General features: G+C 39.0%; 2 protein-coding genes across 3 annotated transcripts; both read left to right on the plus strand.

Moving 5' to 3' along the window:
• The first annotated feature begins 1,128 nt into the window (after positions 1-1,128).
• On the plus strand, positions 1,129-13,586 carry nup58 (nucleoporin 58). 2 transcript variants are annotated; one of them, XM_063483857.1, is made up of 14 exons: positions 1,129-1,536; positions 2,077-2,237; positions 2,326-2,358; positions 2,484-2,762; positions 2,907-3,075; positions 3,261-3,326; positions 3,482-3,656; positions 4,030-4,109; positions 4,362-4,480; positions 4,704-4,786; positions 5,034-5,235; positions 10,650-10,733; positions 11,460-11,558; positions 12,013-13,586. In XM_063483857.1, the coding sequence occupies exons 1-14, from the start codon at positions 1,454-1,456 to the stop codon at positions 12,180-12,182; spliced, it is 1,803 nt and encodes a 600-aa protein (XP_063339927.1). In that variant the 5' UTR covers positions 1,129-1,453; the 3' UTR covers positions 12,183-13,586. The 2 variants fall into 2 exon arrangements, with proteins under 2 accessions (XP_063339927.1, XP_063339928.1); XM_063483858.1 differs by lacking the exons at positions 10,650-10,733; positions 11,460-11,558.
• A 1,481-nt stretch (positions 13,587-15,067) lies between these two features.
• On the plus strand, positions 15,068-20,343 carry ropn1l (rhophilin associated tail protein 1-like). Its single transcript, XM_063483570.1, has 6 exons — positions 15,068-15,151; positions 15,564-15,696; positions 16,511-16,634; positions 17,444-17,605; positions 18,205-18,380; positions 18,811-20,343. Exons 2-6 carry the CDS (start codon positions 15,566-15,568, stop codon positions 18,902-18,904), a joined length of 687 nt encoding a protein of 228 aa, XP_063339640.1. The 5' UTR covers positions 15,068-15,151; positions 15,564-15,565; the 3' UTR covers positions 18,905-20,343.
• Positions 20,344-26,723: the final 6,380 nt, after the last annotated feature.

The raw sequence follows: 26,723 nt of genomic DNA on the forward strand, positions 1-26,723 counted from the left end.
CTATAAACCCCCTCTGAAGTTTTTCTCATTCCTCTTCCCTCTCAGCTCTATAGTCAACAACGTTTGACCAGTAGATACAGCATCCCTCCTCTGCACATGTTCAGACTATCTCATCTCTAAATCTGTCCATTGTTTCGGATGGGTGACCTCAGGTAAACTCATCCAACTTCATTATCATTCATCTGTTCCTTGCAGCTTTATCGTTCCACATGTCTCCCTCTAATTCTCACAGATTCTGTCTTGTTTCTTCTGATTTCCATTCCTCTTCTCTCCAAATCACATCTTCTCTCCATGTCGCTAGGCTCCATCTTGCCTACCACACACCTCACCACTGTTTGCTGTCCTAAAAAATGTACGGCACCAGCCTCACATACTTCCCTGCCACTGCTGACTTCCTCATGCAGTGCCACAGTTCCTCTTGGAACCCTCTAAAAAGGGATAAAATTCAGGACAGTGCACAGGTTACATCTAGCAAATATCAAAGTGAGAGCAAAACAAAAAAAAAAAGAACCCAAACGTAATGTCAAAAGATCTGAATAAATCTCTGCTGAAACATGTATTAATATTTTTATATGATGTTTTATAATAAGAAATGTAGACTGTAGAATAGCTAATTTGTTAATTGATATTAATATTGGTAAAATATATTTTTCAGAGTTTGCAAAAGATGGTCTGCAACATTTCTGGGTCAAAAAAGGTGGAACAATGCAATAAATGTTGGAAAAACTCAGATAACACATTTGCAACATATTTATTTTCATAATTTTTAGGTTTATTAGGTTACCAAAAACTATTTCTGATACAAACCTGTGAACCATTCATCCGCCCCGGGTTCAGAATAATGGAACTGTTGCTCGTTTATCAGGTAAGTAACAGATTATTTAAACTCACAGAGACAATGACAATTTTGAAACAGCATTGTGCAACCAGTTATACTCAGCTTTGCAAATACATTAATGTACTCTGAGCCATTCTGTAGCTGCCTCTTTTATTTTGAAAGAAACACCGGATTTGACATACATCCGCTCCTCAGGACTGCCAGACTTAATCCCATGCGCATGCGTGACACATCACGAGACGCAAAATCTGCGGGGATGACGGTTAATGTAGTTGAAAAAAAGAAAATCCACTACCCAAAATGCACTAGCATTTAGGATATACCAGGCGGGGAATAAGAAAAGTGACACCATGCGTGAATGCACCCTGCGATAATTGTCAGGTTTAAGAAATAGAAGCAGAGGAACAGGTTGTGTAAACATAACAGGTAGCAACTGAATATTTTGGGATTTAGTGAGAGAGCTGATGAATTCAAGTATGTTTTGGTTAAGGCGGGACCGCGGGTTCGGCCCTCACGCGGGCGTCTAAGCTAACTGTCGTGTTAGCTGTGATGTTTTCAGAAGTGAGCTAAGCCCACATAACCGATTGGTGTTGACACTGTGCCTTTTAAAAGAAAATGTCTAGCTTTAACTTTGGTTCGGGAACTCTTGGGTCCACCAACACAGGTGGAGGAGGATTCGCATTTGGGGCCGCAACCAGGTAACGACAAATTTTAGATAGCCCAGCTATCTAAAAGCTAACGCTAGCATAACCAGAGGTATCTTGGCGTTAGCAGATACGGCTTGCGAGTTTCAAAGTCAGTGCTGTGTACGTTGTTTTCCCGAGCTATTCAGCAATGTCGGGGATACATTTGTAAACTCTGTTATAATTTGAAACTTTGCACATGCACGCACTGTAGAGTGAACTCTTGCAAATTGCGGGCTGCCAAGAGAAGTGTTTGAAGTGACAATTAAGCTATAGTAGTTGTAGTTACTTTTTTTTTTTTTTAAAAAGAGGGAAATTAGTTCAGTACTGGTAATAATGTGATTGGGATTATGATCCATCTGTAAAGCACTTATCACCATTTAGGTTTTCTATATAGAAATTTAAGACCCTGTGTATTTTCTTCGACAAAATCCTAGTTGTTAATCTGTGTGTACTGTAACCATAACACAATGTCAATCTTTTATTAGTTTGAAACTTGGCAGATATTGTAGAAGAATGTATGGGCCTAAACCTATTACTTTTCTTCTTCGAAAGTGCTCCTGCGGCCAATACCGGTGGCTTTTCTTTTGGTACACCTTTGGGTACAGCAAGTGCAACCCCCAGTACCAGCACCAGCACCCCGTCTCTTGGCCTAGGAGGCAGTCTTTTTGCTCAGAAACCTGCTGGAGGATTCTCCTTCAATACACCTGCCTCAAGTAAGAATGCAAAATAATAAAGAAATAAAAGTATTTGTGATATTTCTGCCAGCTGCCCATCTTATGTTGGGACCTTGTGTTATTTCAGGTGCTGCTGCGCCCCCTACAGGCCTCACATTAGGTATGTTTGGGGTTCTCTGGGGTATTTTTTAAGTTGAAGTGCTTCTGAACAACAGGTAATAATTGTGATTTTTTTTTTTTTTTTTTTTTTTTTTTTTTTTTAAATAAACAATTACTTTCTCTCAGGTGCCCCAGCCAGTACAGCTGCCACCACTGGCTTTAGCTTGGCTTTCAACAAGCCCACAGCCTCAGCTACGCCGTTCTCCCTCACAGCTACTAGCACCTCTTCGACAGCCGCTGCTGGGACAGGCTTGACGTTTGGCTCTGTCCTGACCTCCACAGCTCCACAGCAGCCTACAGCCACTGGCTTTGCCCTCGGTCTCGGCGGCACTACGACCACCACCACGGCAGCCTCAACAGGTCCATCACTAGGCAGCAGTCTCTTCTCCAGCACTGGGCCTACAGGTGAGAGGCAAACTGTCAGCTTTACAGAGCTGATGTGTTAAATACATGGCCAAGTGGGAGTACAGTGACTGCTTTGAATTACAGAGTGTTCTTTTTAATTAGTTGTCACAGTCCTATAAACTGTATGATTATTTCTTGCCGCAGGTCTGGGTCAGACTACTCTTGGTGCAGGAGGCGGGTTATCGTTCGGTTCTCTGCTGGCAACCTCGACAGCGTCATCAGCAGCTCCTGCTCCGAGTATCGGCCTGGGTGGAGTCGACTTCAGCACTTCCTCTGAGAATAAGAGCGACACATTGTCTGGAGCCAATGCACAGTACGTCCTGCTGACCAACACGGTCCTTTACTGTCTTATGGAATATGTCTAACAAAAGAGTCTGCACTGTTATGCAAAGAAGAAAAACTTTACTGAGAGACAATGAGTGTCTCACTCTGCTGTTAATGTTTAGCACCGACTACCCTTTCTGTTCTAATGATGAAAACACTTTTTCTCACCCTCAGGGACAGCAAAGCTCTAAAAGATGAGAACCTGCCCCCAGTTATTTGTCAGGATGTTGAAAATTTTCAGTAAGTATTGTTGTGTGATTTATTTATTTTTTTTAATGTATATATTTTTTTAATTGGGTGTTTAATAGGTTGAATGCAGCAGTATGACCCAACCCTGTCAGGGAGCTTTTATGTCATCTACAAGTGATTTCCTTCTTTTCTTAATTCCTTTGCAGAAAATTTGTGAAAGAGCAAAAACAAGTTCAGGAGGATATAAGCAGAATGTCATCAAAGGCCATTTCTAAAGTCCAAGATGACATCAAGAGCCTCAAACAGCTTCTGTCCGTCAGCGCCAGCGGTCTGCAGCGCCAAGCTTTGGCCATCGACAAACTGAAACTGGAGACAGCACAGGTAAAAACGGTGTACTTATGTTGGCACAGGTGTCTATTTCTGATGCACATTTTTTGTCATTAAAAAGTCAGTAAATCAGAAACTTGCATTCCAAACTCCTAGTGGATACACAATATATAGTGTATGCAGTGTTGCAAAATATATAAGTCAGGAAGTTCTGTATCAGTGTTCATTCGCCAAAAGCATCTGTAGATATACCTAAGATAAACAGAATTATTTTAAATTGGACTTCAGATGAACTTAACTTAATATGTGGGTTAACCTTTCCTGTTCCTTATACCTCACAAACTAAAAATATGAAAAAGTTTCCCTTGGAAATCTCAAAGATTTTTTTTTCTAGATGTTTGACTTTCCTCTTTCCTTTGTTGCTAAGGAGTTGAAAAATGCTGACATAGCACTTCGTACACAAAAGACCCCCCCTGGACTTCAGCATGAGAATACGGCTCCATCAGAGTAAGTAAGCTATTGGATAAAAGTCAGAAAGTAAATCCAAGGTCAGTGTGTCCTATTGCAATCCTTTAGTTCTCATAGACTCTGTTTCAAATGACTCTATTTCATTTTAATATCATAGGACAGCAATAAAAAAATACACTTGGCCAGTGGATGTTTTTGTCAGAAAGCTTCTCTTAATAGTTGATTCAAAAGGTTAATAATGAACATTGCTTAATGTACTGAGATTTAAAATATGTGTCCCTTTGTGTGTAGTTATTTCCATAGCCTGGTAGAGCAATTCGAGGTGCAGCTTCAGCAGTACCGGCAGCAGATAGAAGAGCTGGAGAACCACCTGACAACCCAAAGCAGCGGCTCTCACATCACTCCTCAGGGTGAGAACACATTTGTCTGGCTGTTAACATAATTCTGGTCATGTTAAAGTTCGATTTGATCACAGTGTTACATGTTTCATTAACAAACAGACTACAGATGTGTTTGCATTCAAGATGAAGAGAAAAAAGACAGTTTCTGGTTCTTTTCTTTTCTGTAACCCACCCCGTTTTATTGAAATACATCAAATATTTATGCAGACATTTTTTATGCTTTTGTTTACAGATCTGACCTTGGCCATGCAGAAGTTGTACCAAACATTTGTCGCACAGGCCGCCCAGCTCCAGTCTGTCCATGAGAATGTCAAGGTCAGTTTATTCCCTCCTGCTTTTACATATTATTATTATTATTATTATTATTATTATTATTATTATTATTATTATTATTATTATAATAATAATAATAATAATAATAATAATAATAATAATAATAATAATAAAAAGATCCTCATTCGCATTGCTTGAAATTTAGTGTAATAATGTATAGGACTGGGTGACGAGGCAGTTGTAGCGTTTTCATTTAACGTGTCTTTCTCTCTGGTGTCTTGTGGTATAGATTTTGAAGCATCAGTACCTCTCCTACCGCAGAGCCTTCCTGGAAGACTCCACGGATGTGTTTGAGTCCAAACGGGTATCTAACAGGAAATGGCAGAGCACGCCGCGAGTCACTACTGGGCCTGCTCCGTTCTCCAGTGTGCCCAATGCTGCAGCTGTGGCCATGGCAGCCACATTGACCCAGCAACAGCAGCCAACTCCAGGTCTGACTGCCTACAAGTTCTAGCAAGTTTCTCCTTTGTTAGGAGACTGAAGGAGAGGAAGGAGAATCAATAATAAAAGCAAGTTGTGGAGAAGACAGGATCAGTGTGCTTTTAACATATTTTGGTAGCAAATAACTCAAAAGGTGAGAGAGGATGATTAAAAGTACAAAAGTAACAGCAGCCTTACCTGGTGTTAAGGTATCTGTGCTTTCTGTAGTGAATGAAAAGAGGCTAGAAAGGAAGAAATGAGAGAAATCTGTTGCTTAACTTTAACAGGAGACATTTGTGCTGCCTTACCGTCTTGTCTCTGACTCTCAGTACAAGGGTTGGAAACATTTATTTTATGCACCTTACAATTCAAGAGTGAGGACATTAAATAGATGGCCCCAGTGCAAAATGAAGACCAAATCCCTTCTGTTAATTTCTCTCCTCCTCCGTGTGCCCTCTCTAATGGGATACCAGAGCAGCTTTATGGCTGACATCACTGGGGAAATTGCACAGTGGTGGAAAAAGTCAAGCAATCTCATTTTGAATCTGGAAACTTCTAAACCTCAGTTTTGGGTTTTGTTTTGTTTTAGCAATGCTAAAAGTGAGCCTAGTACTCAGTTGAGGTTGTTGTGTAATGAAGTTAGGATAATTAATGCACTTGCTGTGAATTTTGTGGTTTCTGAATGATTAGTCCAGGTAGTGGTGCATCTTTAGATTTTTGTCACGTCAGTCTGGGCGTTGAGTTGGTGTACGTCTATGGTAATGTAGCCCCAGCTATCTTAAATCCGAATGATATCTCAGACGTGTGGGAAACACCAGTTAATCTGACACCGAATCAACGTGCTCCCCTCTGAATATACAGGGTAGTAAAATAAGAAGAGAATATATTAAAGTTGTCATCCCCACTGTTCCTTCAAGCACACAGCTTCTGTTGCCCAAGGTCTTACAAGTAAAAAGTCTAGTTTAGACACAGATATTCACTTTAGAGAAACCATGCTCTAAATAACCTTAACCTACCGACATTTACAGTTCGACTGTCATGCTGATTGTCAAGTTCTTTCTACTCTTTGGCAGTAACAAAAAAAATTACTATTAAGTACGTTGTATTAGGCATAAATACACAGATTAAACATCGTGTTTTAATTGGAAATTGTGGCAGATGATTAAAATATCTAAATGAGCCTCTTATACTGAGCAGTCAAGGACTCAAATTCAGTTTTGTTAAAATACAACCAACATAACCTTAAGAATATTTACTGCAACATCTCTGAGATGTTCAACATTTTAGCCATTTGGTTTGAGTTGTAAGCCATTTTTACTGGCTCATCAGGGTACCTGCATACAACTAACACACTAAGCTATATATTAGCATGCTTTTACTGTCTCTTTATTGACGTAACTTCAAAGGTTTTGAAGCTATTCTTATGAGGTTGATGGGATGTAAAGGCAGGTTGGTTTAAAAATGTTAGTCTGATCTCTACTCATTTGACAAAGCTCATGAGATGTGCTTTGACTGTTATCAGATCTGCTGCCCACCAGATGTTTGCTAATTTTTCCATTTTTAATGAATATTTCACATACTTTTGAACACTTATTTGGGTATGCAGATGGAGTTGTAAGTTAACACCTAAACTAATTAACTATGTGCCAAGTAGGTATGGGACTATTTAACTAATCCATTCCTTAGCCACTGTTTACTGAAAAAGAAAAAATAACAACAACTTAACACACAAGCCACAATAGTTATTATTGTGTGGTAGAAGTGCACACCACCTCGGTGCCTGCTTAAGATTTTTTTTTAAATTTAATTAAAAATCAAATAATTCTTTTTGATCACTTGTTCATTTTATCCATTTGTGCTCTGGGTATGCTAGCTGTCCATTGAGTTTAACATTATGGGTCGGGTTTGTAAATTATTTTTGGCTAGGGTAATTGATTGCTTTATTTAGCAAAACTCCCACCTTTTCTGCTAAGCCTAATTGCAGGCTAGTGTATTTATTTACATATTTATTTTTTCTGCTTAAAGGTGACCTCTTTAGATTCATTTAGTTGTTGCATATTAAACATGTTGAAAGTTTCAAAATGAGTTTAGTGTACAAGTAATCCCAGCAAACCAAACACTCAGCCTTCAGAACTCTAAATGCAAGTTTTCTAATATTTTTTTTTCTTAACTCATGACACTGTTTGATGTCATAACAATAATGGATTGCATTTATATAGCGCTTTTCTAGGCACCCAAAGCGCTTTACAATTCCACTATTCATTCACTCTCACATTCACACACTGAATAACAAAGGATTATCATTAATATGGTTATAGTAGCCCCACCCACCTGCTTTTCACAGCTTCTTTTTGCAAGGGGCAGCCAATCAGAAGAAAGTTGACTGAAGAGAGAGGAGCTAAAACAGGTTTGTTTCAGTCAGTGGATGAACTGAGGGGACTTGAGTCATGCAAATCTAATAGAACCCAAGGATTAAAAAAGTAGAGCTCGAAATATAATAGGTCAACCTTAAACTTGGGTCATTATTGAAATGGCATGTTGGAGGGTGATCAGTATCACAGCATTTAAAGATGCAGTGGGCTGGAGTGGTTTTTTTTTTTTTTGTTGGTAGATTCACATCCGACCTGTACACATGCCAGATGAGAATGGGCCTACACTGTTCAGATTTCTGTCTCCATGGACATTGGGTTAAGGTACCAAAAGACTCAGGACTGAAAATAACTCTGAAATGTACTTTTTTCTAGTGGAACTAAGGCTGAGAACGGTGAAAAGCCCCGGTCACTTACTGCTGGCCTAAATGAAGCAGTGTTCTCAGTGTGTTTGTGTTGTGAACAAGGAGCTGAGGTTGGTCTTTTATGTGGACAGATCATTTGGATAATGAATTGTCAGCAGTGACAGTAAGTGTGTGCATTATCTCACTGTTCAATACCTTGATATATTTGGCTGGTTTGGTTTTAATAAAGGCCATACCACTGTAACTTGATGAAAGTGATTTCACTTAAGGGCTACTGTCAGTGCAACAGGGCTGGATCATTTCACATAGAGTTCATTTCAGAGAAAATGTGGAGCTAAAGAGCTGTTCACAAGTTGTGATTTCAGGTATTTTATCCAAGGCAATGGTATGTTGTACAGACATTTGCTTCTCAATTCTGTAAAAAGTCTACTTTTCTTGTTGGTTTAACTGTTTGGGAGTTCAGAAGAGAACAATTTTTTTGCTGCTCACACTGGTCCATAAGTACCAGTGAGATACATTAGTGCCAAAAGAAACTGGTCTGTATGGCCACATTGTGTGTCTTGATTGTATAGGGGAGTTTATTTTCCCACCATTTTTCTCATCTGAGGATACAGCGTTGCTTGTTGTAGATAGGGCTGCGAGCTCAGCAGTATTGGCACTCAGAGGAATAAAGATTGGAAAACTGCCGTTGAACATGTCACGATACAAACAGGAATTCATTGAACTCACTTCCAGTAATCATCTGGATTAGTAATAGTGCTGCTGATTACGGTGGTGTATGGGTAAAAAAAACAACCTAAATGATTAATTGCTAATGAAAACACTGCTGCTTTTGGACAGTCCAGTCCTCTTATCAAACGCTAGGTTTTTGTTTGTTTTTGTAGGATTTAAAGGAAGTCCTTTAAATGGAAGTCCACACTCATCCAGAATTTGACATTCTGTGCAGTTTTGCTCACACTTTAAAATATCGTCTTCCACACCTCTACAGTCTCACTTGGCACAATAATGACTATTAAATAATGTAATAATTATTAGTCTGTCAAAGTTGTTTTGACTTTGAAGGTAATTGTGGATATTAAGCCACTTTAATACTCTAGTAGGTATCTTCTCACTGTCAGTAACATGTATGCAAATGCTGTATTTTCATGAGTGCTAATATAACAGCTGTTCCCATTTACCTCTTCTTTTTTCCTTTTATAAAAGAAGTGAAGGAATTAATGTGACTTTTTATTTATTTATTTTTTAAATGGTAGGCAGATTACCAGTGTCACAATTTGCCTACATGAACCTGAGATGCTCAGTAATGAATCTGAATTATACCTTTTGGTATCTTTGTTTTTCTGTGTGTTAAGCTTGAGCACAGCAGTTCACAATAATGGGCCTGATTAGTTGACTGTTTGAATGTTGCTATTATCTCCAAAACATTTCCATATTCTTTGTCATTTATAGTGTTTAGTGTTTTGTTTGTTTGTTTTTTCCCCTGCTAGTGGCGTTCAGGAGGTATGACTATTACAGGGTGTTTTGGAACCAGTAGAATTTACTAATAGTTATCTGAAATTAGACAAAAAAAAAATCAATCTCTTGCAGGTTTTAGCTTGTCATCTCTCTCTAAAGTCAGACTCGATCCAACAAAGACGGATTTGTAGCTTGTAGTAATTCACAATGGAGCTTTTGTTTTCAAAAATCGGTGTAAAATTATTTAAACGAACGTAACAAAGGTCCTTCAGTTTATGTTGGACGCATGACTCAAAACTTGACCACAGTCTTTCACAGGCAAACTGTACCAAATCACTGATTTTCTTTGTTTTGACCAGTTTACACTGAAAGGCAGCCATGAATGCCGTTTTCACATTTCTTATCTAATTCTCCAGTGCTTTTACCTGTAACCGTGTGTTTTAATCTTATATATCCAATGCCTGTTGATACATTATATTTAATCTATGGATATGTTGTGCCTTTTAAAGCTATATTCAGTAATTGTGTGATGCATTTTTAAAAAGACTTTTTTTAATTTTAGGTATGCTAGTTCATTCACTCTCAGAAATCTTGAATTTGGAAACTTGTCAAATGCAGTAGCACTTAGCAATTAACAGCCAATTTTTGTTCCAAACTGTTTGTTTGTGTTTTATGTAAGTGGAATTGCATATTTAATTGAAAATAAATTGGTTTTTAAACAAAGAAACGCTTGTCCTTGTTTCTTTTTCACTGAACTTGTTTTAAGAATGGAGACTAATTGAAAACCTCCCAAATTTGATAAGATAAAAGAGAACGCATAAAGAAAACAAGACAAGTTTCTGAGTGAAAGAACTAGCAGTGCTTCCTTTTTTTCCCCCTCCCAGCTTGCCAGCAGTGATAAATGCACTGCTGATTAGCTGGAATATTATAGTTGAAAGCCTTTATAGCAGGATAGTACATATTCATATGTACTTTGTGAAAGCCTGATCCATTGCGTAATTATTGTCATTATATTTCAGCTCATGTGAGGTTGCAGTTAATTACATGCTGTAGTCTTTTGATGCCCCTGTCGGCGCAGTCATTAGATCAGATTATCATATTTTATTTGAATCAACTGCAGGAATTGTTTCTAAAGCTAAAATAAAGCTGTCAGCGTGACAGCAGTGCAGTTTACTTTGTGTTTTTTGTCTCACACAAAAGAAGAGTAAAAGCCTGTGCTCTCTCTTTGTGCCTTAGGGACCCAGGCACCTCTGGGGGCAGGGTTTGGAAACCCCTTTGCCTCAGCATTGGGCACTAGCTTGGGCTCTTCTACCCTGGGAGGTATTACCTCTGCTTTTTTTTTTTTTTTTTTGCTTTTTTTTTAAATGAATATTCCCTGTTTTCTCGTGTGTTTTATTTTTTGCTAGACCCCTGCATACTTTGCCATTTCCCCTAATGTTACCTGGTGGTTAAATCAAAGTGGCTTTTTAAAGAAAATGTATTTGAGTTTGTTGTATGACAGACTAAGCAGCTGGTGTGTATGTGTCTGACAGAGTGGTGCTGTTTCTCTTTTCTGCTCTGCCTTTTGCGAGGAGTCAAGTGCGTTCACACCACACACAAAAACTGCAATCCTATCTTACAGTTGTTACCTGGTAAACAGTTGGAAACTGTCAGCTGTCATGGCGAAACGCTGTGGTGTTAAAATACGGGCATGTCAAATTGCAAATCCACTTGAGAGTGTGGAAGCAAGTGGTCTGAGCGCACTCAAAAGTATTGTGTGTTTTCTAGTAGTTTGGGTATTCGGTGAAATCTGCCGTTTTTCTTCCTTTGGCCTTTGCTTTGCGGTGTAGTGCACTGTGAGTCCTGTTTGATTCTGCAGTATTCGGTCAGAAGTTAAGCCAAGTGTGGTGCTCTGTGGATTAGTTTATGGCTCTTTTTTTTTCTTTTTGCTTGCTTTTGTCTGCTAATGCCTGCCAGTGTGTAACTCCTGAGGCGCTTCTTGTTTTTGTATCTAGTCTAGGCTGTGTGCTTAGACCAGTCTGACTTCCATGTCACTCTCTCCCACAGGTTTTGGTGGTGGGCCAGGATTTGGTGGGGTGGGGACTGGGGGGTCTTCTTTTGCCTTCTCTTCCACCAGTAAGCCCACAGGAGGCAGTCTGAGTGCAGGTACAATACATGCTGTATATAGCACCTTAACACCTGGGCCGCCGAACATGATGGCAATAAAGGATTAAGGCTCAGCTCGCTAAGTGTATAAAGTTTGGAAAGGGTCTAAGCTGTAACTCTGTCTCATTAGTGTAATGTAAATGGCACTGCAACAAGTTTAGTATATCCATATTTTAAAGTTATAATGAACGTCCCAGCAGTGGGTAAATACAGTTATATGTGTATGTGTATATATGTTTGTGTGTGTGTATTGGCACTTTAGAATCTTGGGGTTTTTAAACTAGGATAGCAAAATCCTTATAAAAACCGACAAAATGCAGACCTCTGAATTTCATTTGAACTTCCTTTTTCTGACACCAGATTTTCTAAATCCTCATGTTATTCATGTTTTATCCTTTTATTTTTCTCGTATTTGACCGGTTGTTGTTTTTTATTCCTTGTCTTGCTTTGCTAGGTTTTGGTAGCACCAATAGCTCAGGCTTCAACTTCAGCAACCCTGGCATCAACCCCTCTGCCGGCCTGACGTTTGGTGTGTCTAACCCACCTCCTGGAGGCTTTGCCACAGCAACACCCTTACTCCAGTTGAAGAAGCCCCCAGCTGGTAACAAAAGGGGCAAGAGATAGAAACGGGAAATGATAGACGCATGTTACTGAGCAGCTGACCAGCTATGGGTTTGTAGCAAGTACAGCTTGATCTCCCAAAAGCATAGAAGACGATGCTAAAATGACCATTACCCAACCAAAACGGAGGAAATACGCTATTCTGAATTGTCCAGTCTTCTACATGCATTTGATTCCTTTTTAATTTACCCACATTCACATTTTCCTGTTGGATCCAACTCGGCACAGGGATTAGACTACAGAAATTGGAACTGAAGTACACGAGTGACTCTGTTTTTAGCAGTGATTACTTTTGCCTTTGGTAAAGAAGGGAGGACCCAAATCAATACAGTAGGTAGCGGCATGTAAAGACAGGATAAAATAGCATTTATATCATTTTAAGCATGGATTTAGCTCATTTGCATTGCTTCAGAATGTTTTTCTTTCTGCACACTTTGGTCTGTGGTGCTACAATGCTTTTGGGATTGTTGGCTCACTTGCAAATTGCTCAGTTACTGGTGAGAAATTGCTTAAGCCAGAACATTTTATAAGACAACGTTTTTTTCCGTTTGTTTTTGTTTTTTTAATGCTTTGAAATGGTTCTGCTGTGCTCCACAAACTGTCAATCACAGAAATGCACTCGAGCGCTTCCCAAATGATCACGTGGCCCAAGGTTCGTCCAGGAAATGATCAGATAAGATTTATGGAGCAATGTTTGTGGCATAGTTCCCGTCTGAAGTATCAAAGGAGTGTAATATTACATCCTAGATAGTCTTATAGGCTCAGGAGCGTCCAGGGTTGTTGTTTGTTTTTTTTGGGTTTTTTTGAGAAGCACAGTTTTATTTTTATATCAAGTAGAGAAAGATATGAGATTTGAGAGGTAAAAGTGGACTAGAACCTTGAGCTGGTCCATTATCTAGCTCATGTAACCTGTGTTTTGTTTTTTTTTTGTTTGTTTTGTTTTGTTTTTTTTTCTTTTGCTACTCCATCCTCATTAATTACTTTTAGACACATTATGGTTTTTGGTGTTTTGCCCCTGTGTACTGTTGCAAGAACTTGAGATTCGAAACTCTGTGCTCTTTGTATTACATGACTTCATTAGATGTTAAGTTGGTTGAATTTGAAAGGGATTTCATATGCATATTGTACCTGCTCAGTTTCTACATGTGCTAGAACAAATCTGCACTTTCCAGTGTATGTGACCTGACGGTGATTGTGTGAATGTGCATGTGTTTCTGTCACACAAGTATGAAATTGTCTCTCTGGTCTGATCATATTTCCTTTGAGTACTGGGGCTGGTCGGGGGTCAGATATTCTGCTTTTTTTTTCTTTTCTTTTCTTTTTTTTAAATTGTCCATGTTGTTGTTATTATTTTCTAATCACAGTCTGTGGAATCCTGTATTTTCTAGATGCTGTTTAATAATAAAATCTCCAATATGATGTTTTGCCTGTTTGTGGCATCACTTCAGTAAATGTGTGTTGACACAGAAAAACTCTGTCATCGATATGTTGCATGTCACATGCTTTGCAGCAGCTCTTCCTGCATCTGATATATTTTCAAGTCATCACACGAAGCTAAGTTAACCCAAACTGTTTGTGACAACATAATTGTACTATGAAGCTTTCAAGGCTGTAAGCCATATAATGCCAAAGTTTGGTAAGTTGCCCTAAAATTAACGTTTTCACACTAACTTCTACTGTTCCTTTAAAAAACAAGCACAGTCTAGGTCACAGATTCCTTATAATGTAGTCAGGACCTAAGAGGCCTTCTGAGGGTACATCAGTCTCTCAAAACTCGAAGCTAATGTGTTTGTCCTTTTGCAGTGTTACTTTAGTGTTCCACTTTTCTAAAGTTAAATTTTATCTTAATAAAAATATTAAAGCCAGTGACCAGTTTCAGAAGAAAGTTTATGTTTAAAGTTTTGAGACTGTAATAAAACCCATAAAGATTCCTCTAAACACATATCTGATTAAATGTATAGTTTATTCAATTTGACCGACAGGTTTTAGCGTTCCTAACATGAGGGAAAAGGTATTTTCCCAATGATCAGTTAGTGTTACTACAATAAACTTAGGTGAGGGAGCACAGTATGCTGTTTGAACACTGATCTCTGCTGAAAATGCCCTTTTGTATATCTGTGTAAATATTCCATTAAGAGTTCTAAATTATGATGAATGATTCATTTGTTCCTTACAGCAGGGGGGTGTCTAGAAGGGGAGCAAAGGGGCCTGCATCCTGAAATATGATAGGCTGCCCCATTAAAGTCACTGTATTAGAAATATTACTACAGTACTGTCTTATAGTGCCCCAAACCATTATACAGCATAGAACGGGCCACTAGCGCTACTGAGTCTAGCTCTTACTAAAGTAAAAAGTTTTGAAAGTGGCGTTTTGTGCACCAGTTTTTTTCACTGGAGGAATATTTCTGACTGAATATTGAGATTTATGTCGGTGTTCTCCATGGGTGTCATGTTATTTTCGTCAGACACACATGAACAGAATCAACTTTCTGGGATTTCCTTAGGTGGATGATTGAGCATGTACCAGGAACAGTCTATAGCAGGGGTGCCCAATCCCAGTCCTCGAGAACTACTGTCCTGCAGCTTTTAGATGCATCCCTACTCCAACACAGCTGAATCAAATGGTTTGATTGCCTCTTCAGCATGCCATAAAGTTTGGCAAATGCCTGATAACAAGCCATTCATTTGATTCAGGTGTGTCGGAACAAGGATCCATCTAAAAGCTGCAGGACGGTAGCTCTCGAGGACTGGGATTGGGCACCCCTGGTCTATAGTGTTTTCAGCAGAAGGGGCGGTAGTGCTCTTCTCGTGGGGTTTCTAATACCACAGGAAGAAGAAGAAGAAGAAGACGCCGTTGCTATGCGACGATGCTACAACACTCCCATGAACTGCTAGGCATAAATAACCATTACTTAGGCTAGCAACTCATATTTCAGGGGCGTCTTCCGGTGACTTTCTGTTCATCAGTCCAGGTAACAGGCTACAGTTTTTAAAGCAAGTACCATACAGTGGATTAATGTCAGTGAACAAACTATAATTATGTAGTTGAACAAAGGAGAGTGACAATTGGGAGAAAATGTTTGGTGGACTAGAAATTAGCATTAATTTATTAAGTTGAATCGGTAAAAAAAACGGTACCAGATGAGAGTGTATATGCAAATTTTAAACTTACTTCTTTGAAACACACTGTGTTCATAATCATATGTCTATATTCCTGTCAAACTCCCATGGGTAGCACAGAAAAATTTGAAGCACCAGAATGCAGTCTTTATATTAATGATGTTTTTTTGTCAGTGCCGGTGATTTTTAGTGTAGTTTTTAATTTTCTATTGGATTCTATTTCTTTTCAACTAATTGGACATTATTGCATTGTTTATATTACAGCCATGCCTCTTCCAGACACATTGTACTGTGCCCAGCAAATCAACATCCCTCCCGAGCTGCCAGACATCCTTAAAGACTTTACTAAGGCAGCCATCCGAACACAGCCCAAGGATTTGTTGCAGTGGTCTGCGGCGTAAGTCTTAATGTCTGTCAATGAAGGTTCAGGTTAAGAGTAGAGATATGTGTGATTGTGTTTTATTCCAGTTTAATTCTCACAAACAGGACCATAAACCATGTCTCCAGGCTACATCACTGTAGGAAAAGGCAGGCCCCTTTCACCTGTGCGTGTCTTATCTTTGCATTGACTAGCTGTAATTAGATCCCAAGGGCTTTCGTGTTATTGCAGCAGTTAAACTATCTTACTGTCTCGAATAAAGAAAAACCATGCTAAAAGCACTCGATGATATGGAAATATTCAATTTATTTTCTTTTACCTTTTATTTCCTACCTCTAAGGACTCTCAGCATCCTCTTCTTTTTTATTGACCAATGTAGCTTGGCTTTGTTTATAGCAATAGACAATAAAGTGAGTCATACAGTGAAGCAAAAAAACAAATCGAGCGCCTCCTGGGTGATGAGATGTTTATGTTATTAAAGTAATACTTGGCTCTGTTCCCTTTCAGAGATCCTGAAAGTCAATAAATGCATGGAAAGTTATAATTTTTCTTTTCTAATAATGAAGTAAAATATACCACAGCATGCCTGGAAAACCTCTCACAAAGAAAAGCAAAAAAAAAACAAACCCCAAAACAATTTACTCAGCTGATGGTGTCCATGATAAATCGTTTAACATCATTTAACACGCTCTGTTTTTATTGCTTTATTTGAATGGTATACTTAGGAAGCTTGGGGGCAGATGAATTTCAGAGAATGGTGATGCTAAACACAGTGTTTAAAAATTCTTTGTATCTAATGTGTGCTAATTATTATGACTGTGTCCTCTTTCAGATACTTCAGTGCTCTGTCTAAAGGAGAGTGTCTGCCTGTTAAGGACAGGCTGGAATTAAATGTTGCCACCCAGAAGACGGACACTGGGCTGACTCCAGGTCTTCTGAAGATCCTCCACAAACAGGTAGTTTCTCAACAGCAGGCTCGTAACCTGTAGAAGTTGTCGCACAAATAAAAATTTTATTCTCACTGTTGCTTTTGAAAGAAATAAATGCATTTACTTTATCACATATTTGCGTTTTGTCATTTACTGTTTTGCTTTTATGGGTATAATTATAACTTCCATTGAGTTTAATGTCCAACTTTGATTACTCTTCTATTCTTTTATGCGTGTTTTTATGTGTGTGTGTCTCCATATTGCAGTGATGTTTCCCGTGTGGGTCATTAAAGTTTCATATTGTTTTAAATCCATTTTATCTCACCTGGGCTGTTTACTGGCATCTCGGTGTGGCGGATTCATTAAAAGAAATGAATAATTAATATTTCCTTAAAAGCCAGCACTTAAGCAGCAGCATTAATCTTGTGAGAGTGCTGCTCTTTTGCTGTCTCGAGTTATTCATTTTGTAACATTTTAAACTGCATTGATAGTAGAAAGTCTGGAAGAAATCCAGAAAATCTGGATGCAAAACAAATGCAGATCTGTGCCATTATTTGAGAGATTATTATTAGTGTTTATATCCTGTTCAAAACTACTTTTTATTTGGATTACTGTGCATCAGTATTTGCAGTTATTTATGCCCTGGCTGTCCACATATAAAAGTCTAGAGAAAAAAGAGATTGTAAGTAAATAGAGCCACCAGATTCTCCATATCCAACCTTGTTGTTTTTTTGTGGAAATAGGACTCATTTCAGATTTTATATAGAAAGTGAATAACTAGATTTTTTTCCCCCCTAAAGTCTCCTAACCCCCCATTTTTTATCATCAAATCATAGCTGTCGCCCAAGAAAACCTGTAGCAAAGAGGAACTGCAGGCGAAGTGGAAGGGCCTGTGTCTACCTGTGGCTCAGCTGGAGACCCTGCTGTCGCTGGGCAGCTTTGGCTCAGATATTGACTGGATGGAGTTTTTTGCCCTGGGCTGCAGCGCTCTTGGAGGGGTGAGGTGTTCACAATCCTGGATATAAATGCAAATACAACTTTATATACTTCTTCCTTTGAGCCTTAAAAACCTGGTGCGAGGCCAAGCACAGCTGGAGATCCTCCAGCAGCACACTCTAGTCTCCAGGTGTTAATGTTAGATCCAGGAATTTGCAATGCAGTCTCCATCATCGGGGTCCCCTGGCTCCAAAAAAGAGTGACTGGATAAATCCTTTAGCAACTACTTGAATCTTCGCTTCGCTGTTAAGCCAATGATTTATTTTTTTGGCTTCACAGATTCAGATAGAGCAGTAGTGACAGATCAAAGAGAATTTATTTAAGCACGAAGAACTTTACAGAAGATAAGTTGGTGTCTAGGAAAGCAAACGCAGCTAAGCATTAACAGCATTATGTGCTCAGTGTTAGTAATTTGGGTGGAATTCTACTCCTGTTTTCAAGGCTCTTGAACACTTTAACCACACGAGGGCACTCTTATGCTACTTAGATTTAGCTGTCTGAGTTACAGTGTGTGCATGCAAGTATATTTGCAGTGTGTCTTGCTTAAATGGGATGCGACAGCAAACTAATTCTTTGTTTTTGTGGTAACACAAATCCTCAGACTCTTATCAGTTCGCTTAAGTTTGCCTGCGAGATCCTAACAGAGGATGAGACGGGTGGTGCCGCGAAGATCCCGTTCGACACCTTTGTCAGGCTCTACACTTACCTGGCTCAGCTAGACGGGGACGTGCCACAGGAACGCATTGACAACTTCCTCAGCAGTCTGCAGCCACAAGTGTAGGTGTCATTTTCTCCTCAGATGTATAGCTGTCAGTCACACCACAAGCAGAATGGGTGTAGTAGTGGAAAATTGAGCTATTTTGTATGCATAACTATTTTTTTTTTCACACAGCGTAATTAGTTTCCTAATTTGAATTATTTCTTCAGCCCGAGCTAAAAAAATTTTTTGTTGTTGTTTAAAAAAAATATTTTACTCTTTTGTAATTCAGTCATAACTCTGGATGTGCTAAGCAGTATTTTAACTCTGTTGGCCCAACATTTCTGCCAGTCAGTGTCAGTTGGCTCAGAAGCACAGACAGTTTAAGCGCTAAGCCATTTCCCACTAGCCTCAGATAATGTTGTGAGATTGTGATGTTCAGTGTTGTGAAAATCCCTATGCTGCTGAGTGGAGCTGTTGCACTGATTCGCTGGTTTCTCTGCCCGACAGCAACAAGCAGAACGGCATGATTCAGGTTTCCAACTTCTACCCCAGCAGGAAGGGAGGAAAGCAGAAGCAGAAAGCAGTGGAAGAAAGAAGTTAGAAATAGGAATAAGGAAATGATGGCGCCCAATTAATAAATGGAGCTGCTAACGCTTCGTCAAGCACAGCTGTTTTTCCAAAAAGAAATTGGTCCCATTAATTGTTGGCATCAGCCACTGTGGCCGATTATTCATCAGTGTCCGGCTGAATCAAGCCGCTATTATGAGTCGGGTTGGATTCTTTTAATGAGCAGCAATAGAAGCACAAAGCTGCCATGCTCAAACTGTCAGGTAGGGCGTGTGTGTTCGGTTCATTTATCATGCACGCTGCCTATCAGCTTGCAGCCTCGCCACATTTGGCCTCTCTGCTCGCGTCTGCATTTCACCCAGCAGACCAAAAAAAAAGGAAGTCAAGTAGATAAGCGCCTACGCCACAAGAGTGTGATTTTCAGCTTGCGTTAGAGACTTGTGTTATATTCACTCCTCTGTGCAGTACTGTAAACAAACGCAGGCACATTTCAACACCAGTGACAGAGACAGTGTGAAAGGTCCAGAGGTCCAGAGATACAGTATGACTGTTATTAACATATTTGCCTCTCATACAAACACAAACAAAACTGCTACGTTGGAGGTATTTCAACAGACAGCACAACAAACGGGATCAGAGAAAATTCCGTTTTCAGACACTTTTGGCATTTGGTCGCAGGGGTGGAGGATACACGCACACACAGATACTGTAGCTTACCCCTTCCAGGACTGCAACTGTGGTCAAGTCAAAGAAGACTGGAAGACAGATAGAGCCCCCGCTAACTTGATAACTGCAGGCTCTCCGCCCATATGACACAGCAGAGAAAGAATTTTGTCAGGGCTTCCAGCAGTGATCTTTTTGTTCGACGCCCACGTTAGAACTGAGTAAATGAGCGTGCTGAAAATAACTCTGTATTAACTGTAATCTGCTCATAATGCTTTTATATTTGGAAAGATTCCTATTTGTATTGATAGCTTTTATGTCTGGGTGAAGTCTGAAGCAGAGATAACTCTGGTATCAAAGATTTAGCACACGATGCAGGCAGCGCATAATTTGTCTTCATTAAATAACACAACATTCAGAAGCCATGCGTGAGGATGTGGATCGCCCAGCTGGAATTACAAGGTTAAATAGGACGGGATTTTTAGCTGTACTTATATTGTATTAAAAGAGGTATATAAATTGACAAGTGGAAAACATAAACACTGATTTGAACTTGGTTTCCTGTGGATCATTTTTTTCTACTACAGGGTTTTTTTTTTCCAGGAACCGATGAACCTCTTTTGATAAGGAAATCAGGAAGTTTTTGATTCTGTGCAGGGTTTTCTCATATACAGGAATTTGTGGCAACCCCACATGTTTTATCCGAAGCCAGAGGAAATATAACAGTTCCTTTTTTAACTACTTATTAGGGATTCTTTCACCATTACATAGTGGGCATTATTGTATATCAGTTGCACAGAAATAATAAAAAACCCATTGATTTTTCAAAATACAGACTAGCCTTGACTGATCATTTTTTATAAGGATTATAAAAACGCCCCATTTCGAAACCGGAAAAACCCTGCGGGGCTATATATGTAGCTTTTTTCTTTTCTCAAAAAAGTACATGTTTGTGAGCTGGTACTTTCCAGTGATCTAGGAATTACCCTTAATGCTGTTACTGCTTACAATAAAACACTATGTTGAAAGCTCAGTTGTGTATTTATTCAGTCTGTAAGCAAGCACTATTGCTTGCATGAGTGTTAGGGGCTTCTATTTAAAAGCTTTTTGATCTAGTGAATTATTTTGTCGTTGTTAATTGGATTTAGATACTGTGGTAATGTGGCTACAGTAAAACAGCAAAGTAGTAAAAACATGTCTTTCACCCTGTGCACATAATTCTTCGAGATTTACAAAATCCAAGCCTCATGACAGCAAATTACAAAGAGCAGCCCCCTGTTGACTTAAATCAAACTAAACCCGGCAAAGCTGGCAAACTGCATGTGTTTTGAGACACAACGTGTTCTTGTTCTTTAGAAAAATGTCTGTCTTGTCAGTCACACCTGTCTTGGTTGACAATTCTAGTAAAGTAAAAATACAATCCACCAAGAATGCTGTGGCCTCAACACAGAGAAGCATTACTATCCTCCTCCTCCTTATCATCATTAGTTTATTTATTTAAAACATGTTGAGAGATAGCCATAGAGGTGCTGAGGTACACAGTAAGGTGCAGAAGTAAATTTATGGAGCAGCAAAAGAAGAATAGATTGTAAATCACTGTATATGTAAATACCTACTGTTTGATTGCGACACATTATATGCTCCTCACAAAGCATTCCTTGGATATCCTCAGATTTCTCTCCAATAAAAACTTCTTTTTAGGGGCATCTTGCACTATAATAGTCAGGCTTACAGTTACAGATGCTGTGTGCCCCCTTTGTTTTAGGATGTTAGAACATGGAAAAACATGATGTAATTGCAAAGATGTCAGTGGTTTAGGAATCTCAGCTTTAGGGTGGACCTCGTTGCGCAGCCTTTACTGTTTCTCCAACTTTTGCTCACAACATCACATCTCCAGGGACGTGACAAATGTTGCAGGGCAGTGCGAAGAAAAAAAAAGGCAGTAGAAGAGAGAGCGGACACAAAGGCTTCATTCTACAGTGACTCTGTTGTGTAAGAGATTTCGGGGTAAGGATAAGGGAAAACATATTTCTAGCTGTTTTCTGAAGTTGCAGAACATGGATATTTTATCGTTCTGTGAGTTGTATTGTTGAACTGGGTTGAGCTAGACTCCACTTTGGGAGCATGAGAGCATTGTTGGTTTGAAAGATTTATGGGTAGATTTTATCAGTCGGTTAGTTTCAGTTTACTTCAAAAAGAAAATCTAGATAAGTAATCTGTGATGACTGGAGATGTTTGTATGAATTGTTTTGCTGTACATACATATATATGAATGAAATGAATTTAATTGACATGTAACATATTTAATGCATGTATATTACAGGGAACTGCAACATGGGATGATAAAGCCACTGGACTTTATCTACTGGGACGATGTGGCTTCAGCTCCATAACAAACCATGCACACTGAAGCTGGAGGTTTAACAGTGGAGGTGGATTCGAATCCTAAAAGGATTGTGCATCATGTGCTGATATGTCAAAAATAAGGAAATTATCTGGAAATACTGTCTACATTGTAAATGCTAAAAACAGAAATATGGCTGAACTGTCTGTGATATCACCCTCACTTCTCTCATACGTCTGGGGTATACGCTCACCGCCATCTTTAAGATGGGATTGACAGGCACCTGTCAATCAAGCAAAGACCTGCAAAGCATTTTCTCTTTGAGCCTCATTATCTTCCTAATGGAACAGTGATCTTGAAATCCCCACTGTGACACCTATCAGCAGGTGTGAATTTAATTATTGAGACTTAAACTCGTTCCAAAAAAATACTGTAATTACTTTTTGCATTTTGAGAGAGGACCTCGGGGTGAGGGGTGGGGGTGCTTCATCAGATTCTGGGATTTATTGCAGCCATTATCATGCAGCCATTGGAGGACCAGCATTTTATACAGCTTGATAAGTCCCTTGTACCGTAGCATTACCTACATGATTATGCACAACAGTCATTAGTTGCTCTGCAAGACCGCCAAAAAGAAAGTACGCCCTTTTCACTTTGAAGATTTTATATATCAGGACTTCTTAAAAATTATCTGGTCCTTACCAGGTTCTAAAATTATTTAATGAGACGAAGGATGAGCAACATCACGTGAAATATTACACAGTTTCATTATTTGATTAATGAAAATCAATGTGTGTGAAAAACTAAGTAAACTGTATGATTCTGTAGCTGCCTGAAGTGATAGTTTTTTGTGTGACTTTATCAGTCTCTCACATCACTGTGAAGGGATTTTGCTGTTGTACTCCTTCAATTAATTGTGGTTTTCTTGCATTTATTTATGCACAGCTCTATTAAGGTCCCACCACAGTGTTTCAGTCAGGTTGAGGTCCAGACTTTGACAACACCTTGATTCTTTTCTTTCTCAGCCATTCTGTTGTAGATTAGCTGGTGTGTTTGGTTTCATTGTTCTGTTGCACGACTCGATTTAGGCAAAGCTTTAGCTGTTGGACAACAGCCTCACGTTTGACTCTAGAACACTTTGGTATACAGAGGACTTCACGGTCATCTCAATGACTGGAAGGTGTCCAGGTCCAAGGCTGCAAAACAATTCCAAATCATCACCCCTGTGCTTTACAGTTAGTATGAGGTGTTTGTGCTCATATGCTGTGTTTGGTAATCTAAAATTAGATTGCCAAGCATGCCAACACTGTCACTAAAACCTGCCACAAATATTGTCAGACAGAGTCAATCTGTTGGCATACGTATGCAGTTCACGTATCTGTTCCCGTCTACATAGACAGAAATTCACATTTAACTATTATAACCTTCCTGTTTTTTGGGATACAGTATAACCAACCTCTTCGAGTTGTTGTCATTGACAAAGACGCATTCAGACTGATGGCAGCATGCTGGCAATCTGTCTGCATTTATTAATTAGACAGCATAATCTCAGAGTGGTTGCAGTTCAGGGTCAGACTGGGACTGTTTGCAGAAAGGTTGCCTCCTATCAGGTGAAATGAGTCCTCTGGGGTGAGTTGCCTGCTCCTGGAAAGATTACATCTATCTTGTTTTCCACTTGTGAATAATTTTTCTTACTGCAGAATGATGGACCAGATTATTTGGAGATCACCCCACAACCAATCCCAGATGGCCATCAAGAATTGGTAATCTAAGGTCTTTGCTGATGTCTTTCCTCCATGTCTTCCTCCTTAACACACACTTAAATGCTACAGACTAGTACCAACAGCTGATGATGATCAGTTGATCAAGTGCATTGGATTAACAGCACCTTGCTGCTACTTACTGTCTTAATTCCAATATTATGTAAGGTTGCACTTGTTTGTAGTTTTTACACACACTGTTTTTTGCCATACTTTTTATTAAATAAATAATAACCCAGTGTAATGCTTCATGTGTTGTTGCCTAGTGGAGGATGTATACTTGAATCCTTAAAACTGAAAGAAGATTTTTAAAGATTTTTTTTAAATTAATCTATTTACAAGCCTGATTTTGTCTTTGGTCTGACATCATACTACCAATAAATAACATTGATTGGTACAGCCTGTATTTGGGAGGTTTTTTTTAAACACATGAATACACAGCACTTAATTAAGGGCCTCTAGTGATTGATTAAAATTAGCTAATTACCACTTGTAGACTATTGAATTTTTTTCCCCTACTTAACATTCTACAAAAGCTTTCTCTCACCATGGATTTAAGTGTCGCCCTCAGCTTCTGAGTGCTGGTAGTGTTTTCTGCCCTGGCTTCATTAACTTATTAGGCAAGAATATCAAGAGGTTCTAATCAATCTATTAATAATCACCCATTAGGGTCTGTGCTATAAAGAGAAAAAAAAAATCCAAGCTATTCTCAGACAGAAACAATCCTTCAAAAGCCTGACATAAACACTTAATTTAAGTCACATTTTCAGTTCATTACACACACATGCATGCACCTAACAGTTCAGTGCTTGTGCACATACAGGGCTCATAGTAGATCATTGTGAGGGACTCCTGCTATGTGCCAAAGAGGGGAGCATCGTGGGTGTTTTGGCTGCTTGAGGTTTTCAGGGGAAAAAATGAATGACTGAAAGAGGAAAAGCATACAGGAGCCTGTCTAAACATACAAGCAACAGCAAGGTCATTTTGTTTTCTTGCAGAAAAATGCAAGAAAACTCATCTTTCTTTCCCGGAAAGAGGAGTTTTCACATGCGTCTTATCGGAAAATGCCTTTTTACATGAAGAATATTCCATGGTAATGCTTTTTTTAAAGTAATATTACTCTGCTTATAGGTTAAGTCATATTTCAAACACACGCCGTGAGGACATTTTGGTTTTATTTTGGAATTACAGCTATTTTTATACACAGCTCCCCATTATCAGAGGCTCAAAAGTGACTGTTTGTCTGCTTGAAGTCTAGATCCCACAGATACAACCAAATGCTGTGTTTCCTTGCTTGAGATGCTCTGTCAGCAACTGCCTGCTTGTGGATCACACTGCCTTCAGTAAGTAAAAAGCCGGCTCTGCAAACCACAACTATTTCCACTCATGAAAGCATCTTTTGACTGTAGACTTTGACAGTTGAGGAGGTAAGTGATAGTCTTACCTCCTCAACTGTGTTCTCGACTAGATGTGAAAGAAACCAACAAAGTCATTCAGAGTCCGTCCACTTTAATTGTTTTCTGTGGTCTTTCAGGCCACTAAAGATTTTGCTATCTCTCTCTGATATGTTTATTTGGGTTTTACAGCCTAATGATGGCCACCCCCACTTGCATCAGCATCTCACCAGGCCACAAAACTACTTGTCAGTGAACTGTTCAATTGCTTATGAGCCTCTGAAAATGAGGACTGTGCTTAAAAAATGGCTTCATGAATTTGAGCTGAAAGTCATCACTTCAATCACATCTTGATTTTTTGATTTAGAAATTGGTTGAGGAGGTGTACGCATACAAAACGACAAACATTGTGTCATCATCCAAAAACGTATGGACCCAAATGTATTCAGTGGATCGAGGACCCAGTAAGACACTCACACTTTCATGAAATCCACACATTATCAGAAGTCCTTAGGTCAGCTGATCTGTTAGAGAAAATATGGTTTGTCTTCTGAGCCAAGGTTGAGCCAAAGCTGTGCATGTGAAGCATGTGATGTGCAATAAACACGATGTGATATAAATATGACTACAAGCAGTGATGAGGCATTGACCTGATTCATACTTAATTCTGTGCTGTATTTAATAAAAGTTGCTTAAATTACACTTGCCACCTTACTGGTGGTTCAACATACATATTTTCATGGTGATTTAATAAGTTCAGTCGCTTTGTCAACTTTCCATTCCCTGCAATAGTGAACAAAGTCTGATTTGCAACGAGGCTGTTCTCAGTTATCAGGCAGAATTCTGCACCGTGGGATGCTGTAGGACATATACAGAGTGTATGTCTGCAAATGTAAAGTGTCCTTAACTGAAACATAAATTTCCCAACAGCTGTGTTTCTGTCCCAGGCCTTGACGATAAAATGTCCCTTTGAAAGAGATAAAGAGTTCTTATCCTAAATTATCACCCTTGTTAATGTACCCTTCCATTTTGAATGAGAAGAATGAGAAGAGTGCCACTGTGGGGATTTGCATATTATAGCAGGTTATTTGATTTTATAATACAGTTGTCTAACCATCATTTATATATCATGATAGAAAACAAACACAGGAAATAAAGTTGAATAATGATAACAACAACAACAACAATAATAATATAAGGCAAACTGTTTCGCATAAGAACTTGTAATATCATGCCATCTATGAATCCCTGCACTTTAATGGGCTCTAGTTATTGAGTTTAATCCCCTGAAAGACCAGTTTAGTGCCAAGCAATACTAGCCAATTTCTTTTTTACTAAAGGAAAATTGTTGCTTTCACGGGAGCTTTATTCCACTGAACATTGCACTGAATAGCACTACTACAGCTGAGGGATGGATCAAAATGTAAGACTGGAACAGAATCCAACTTGAAGTATTAACACTCAATTGCCTGTTGGTTTGCTCTGCTTAGCTAAAAGGATTGTGGTCCGACACCACAGGCCTGTGATAAATCCTCCTTTGTGACAGTTATAACTGTTCAGCTGTGGTTATTTCAGCTGTGTCTGGACTTCCCTTTATAGTTAGTTTCTCGTTTTGCTGAATTGTGTTGCATTACAATAAGAGGTAGTTCTAATATTTTGTTCACACCCTTTTTTTATAAATGAGAGTAGACT

Source organism: Pelmatolapia mariae, linkage group LG9, assembly GCF_036321145.2.
Source record: "Pelmatolapia mariae isolate MD_Pm_ZW linkage group LG9, Pm_UMD_F_2, whole genome shotgun sequence".
NCBI classification, from domain to species: domain Eukaryota; kingdom Metazoa; phylum Chordata; class Actinopteri; order Cichliformes; family Cichlidae; genus Pelmatolapia; species Pelmatolapia mariae.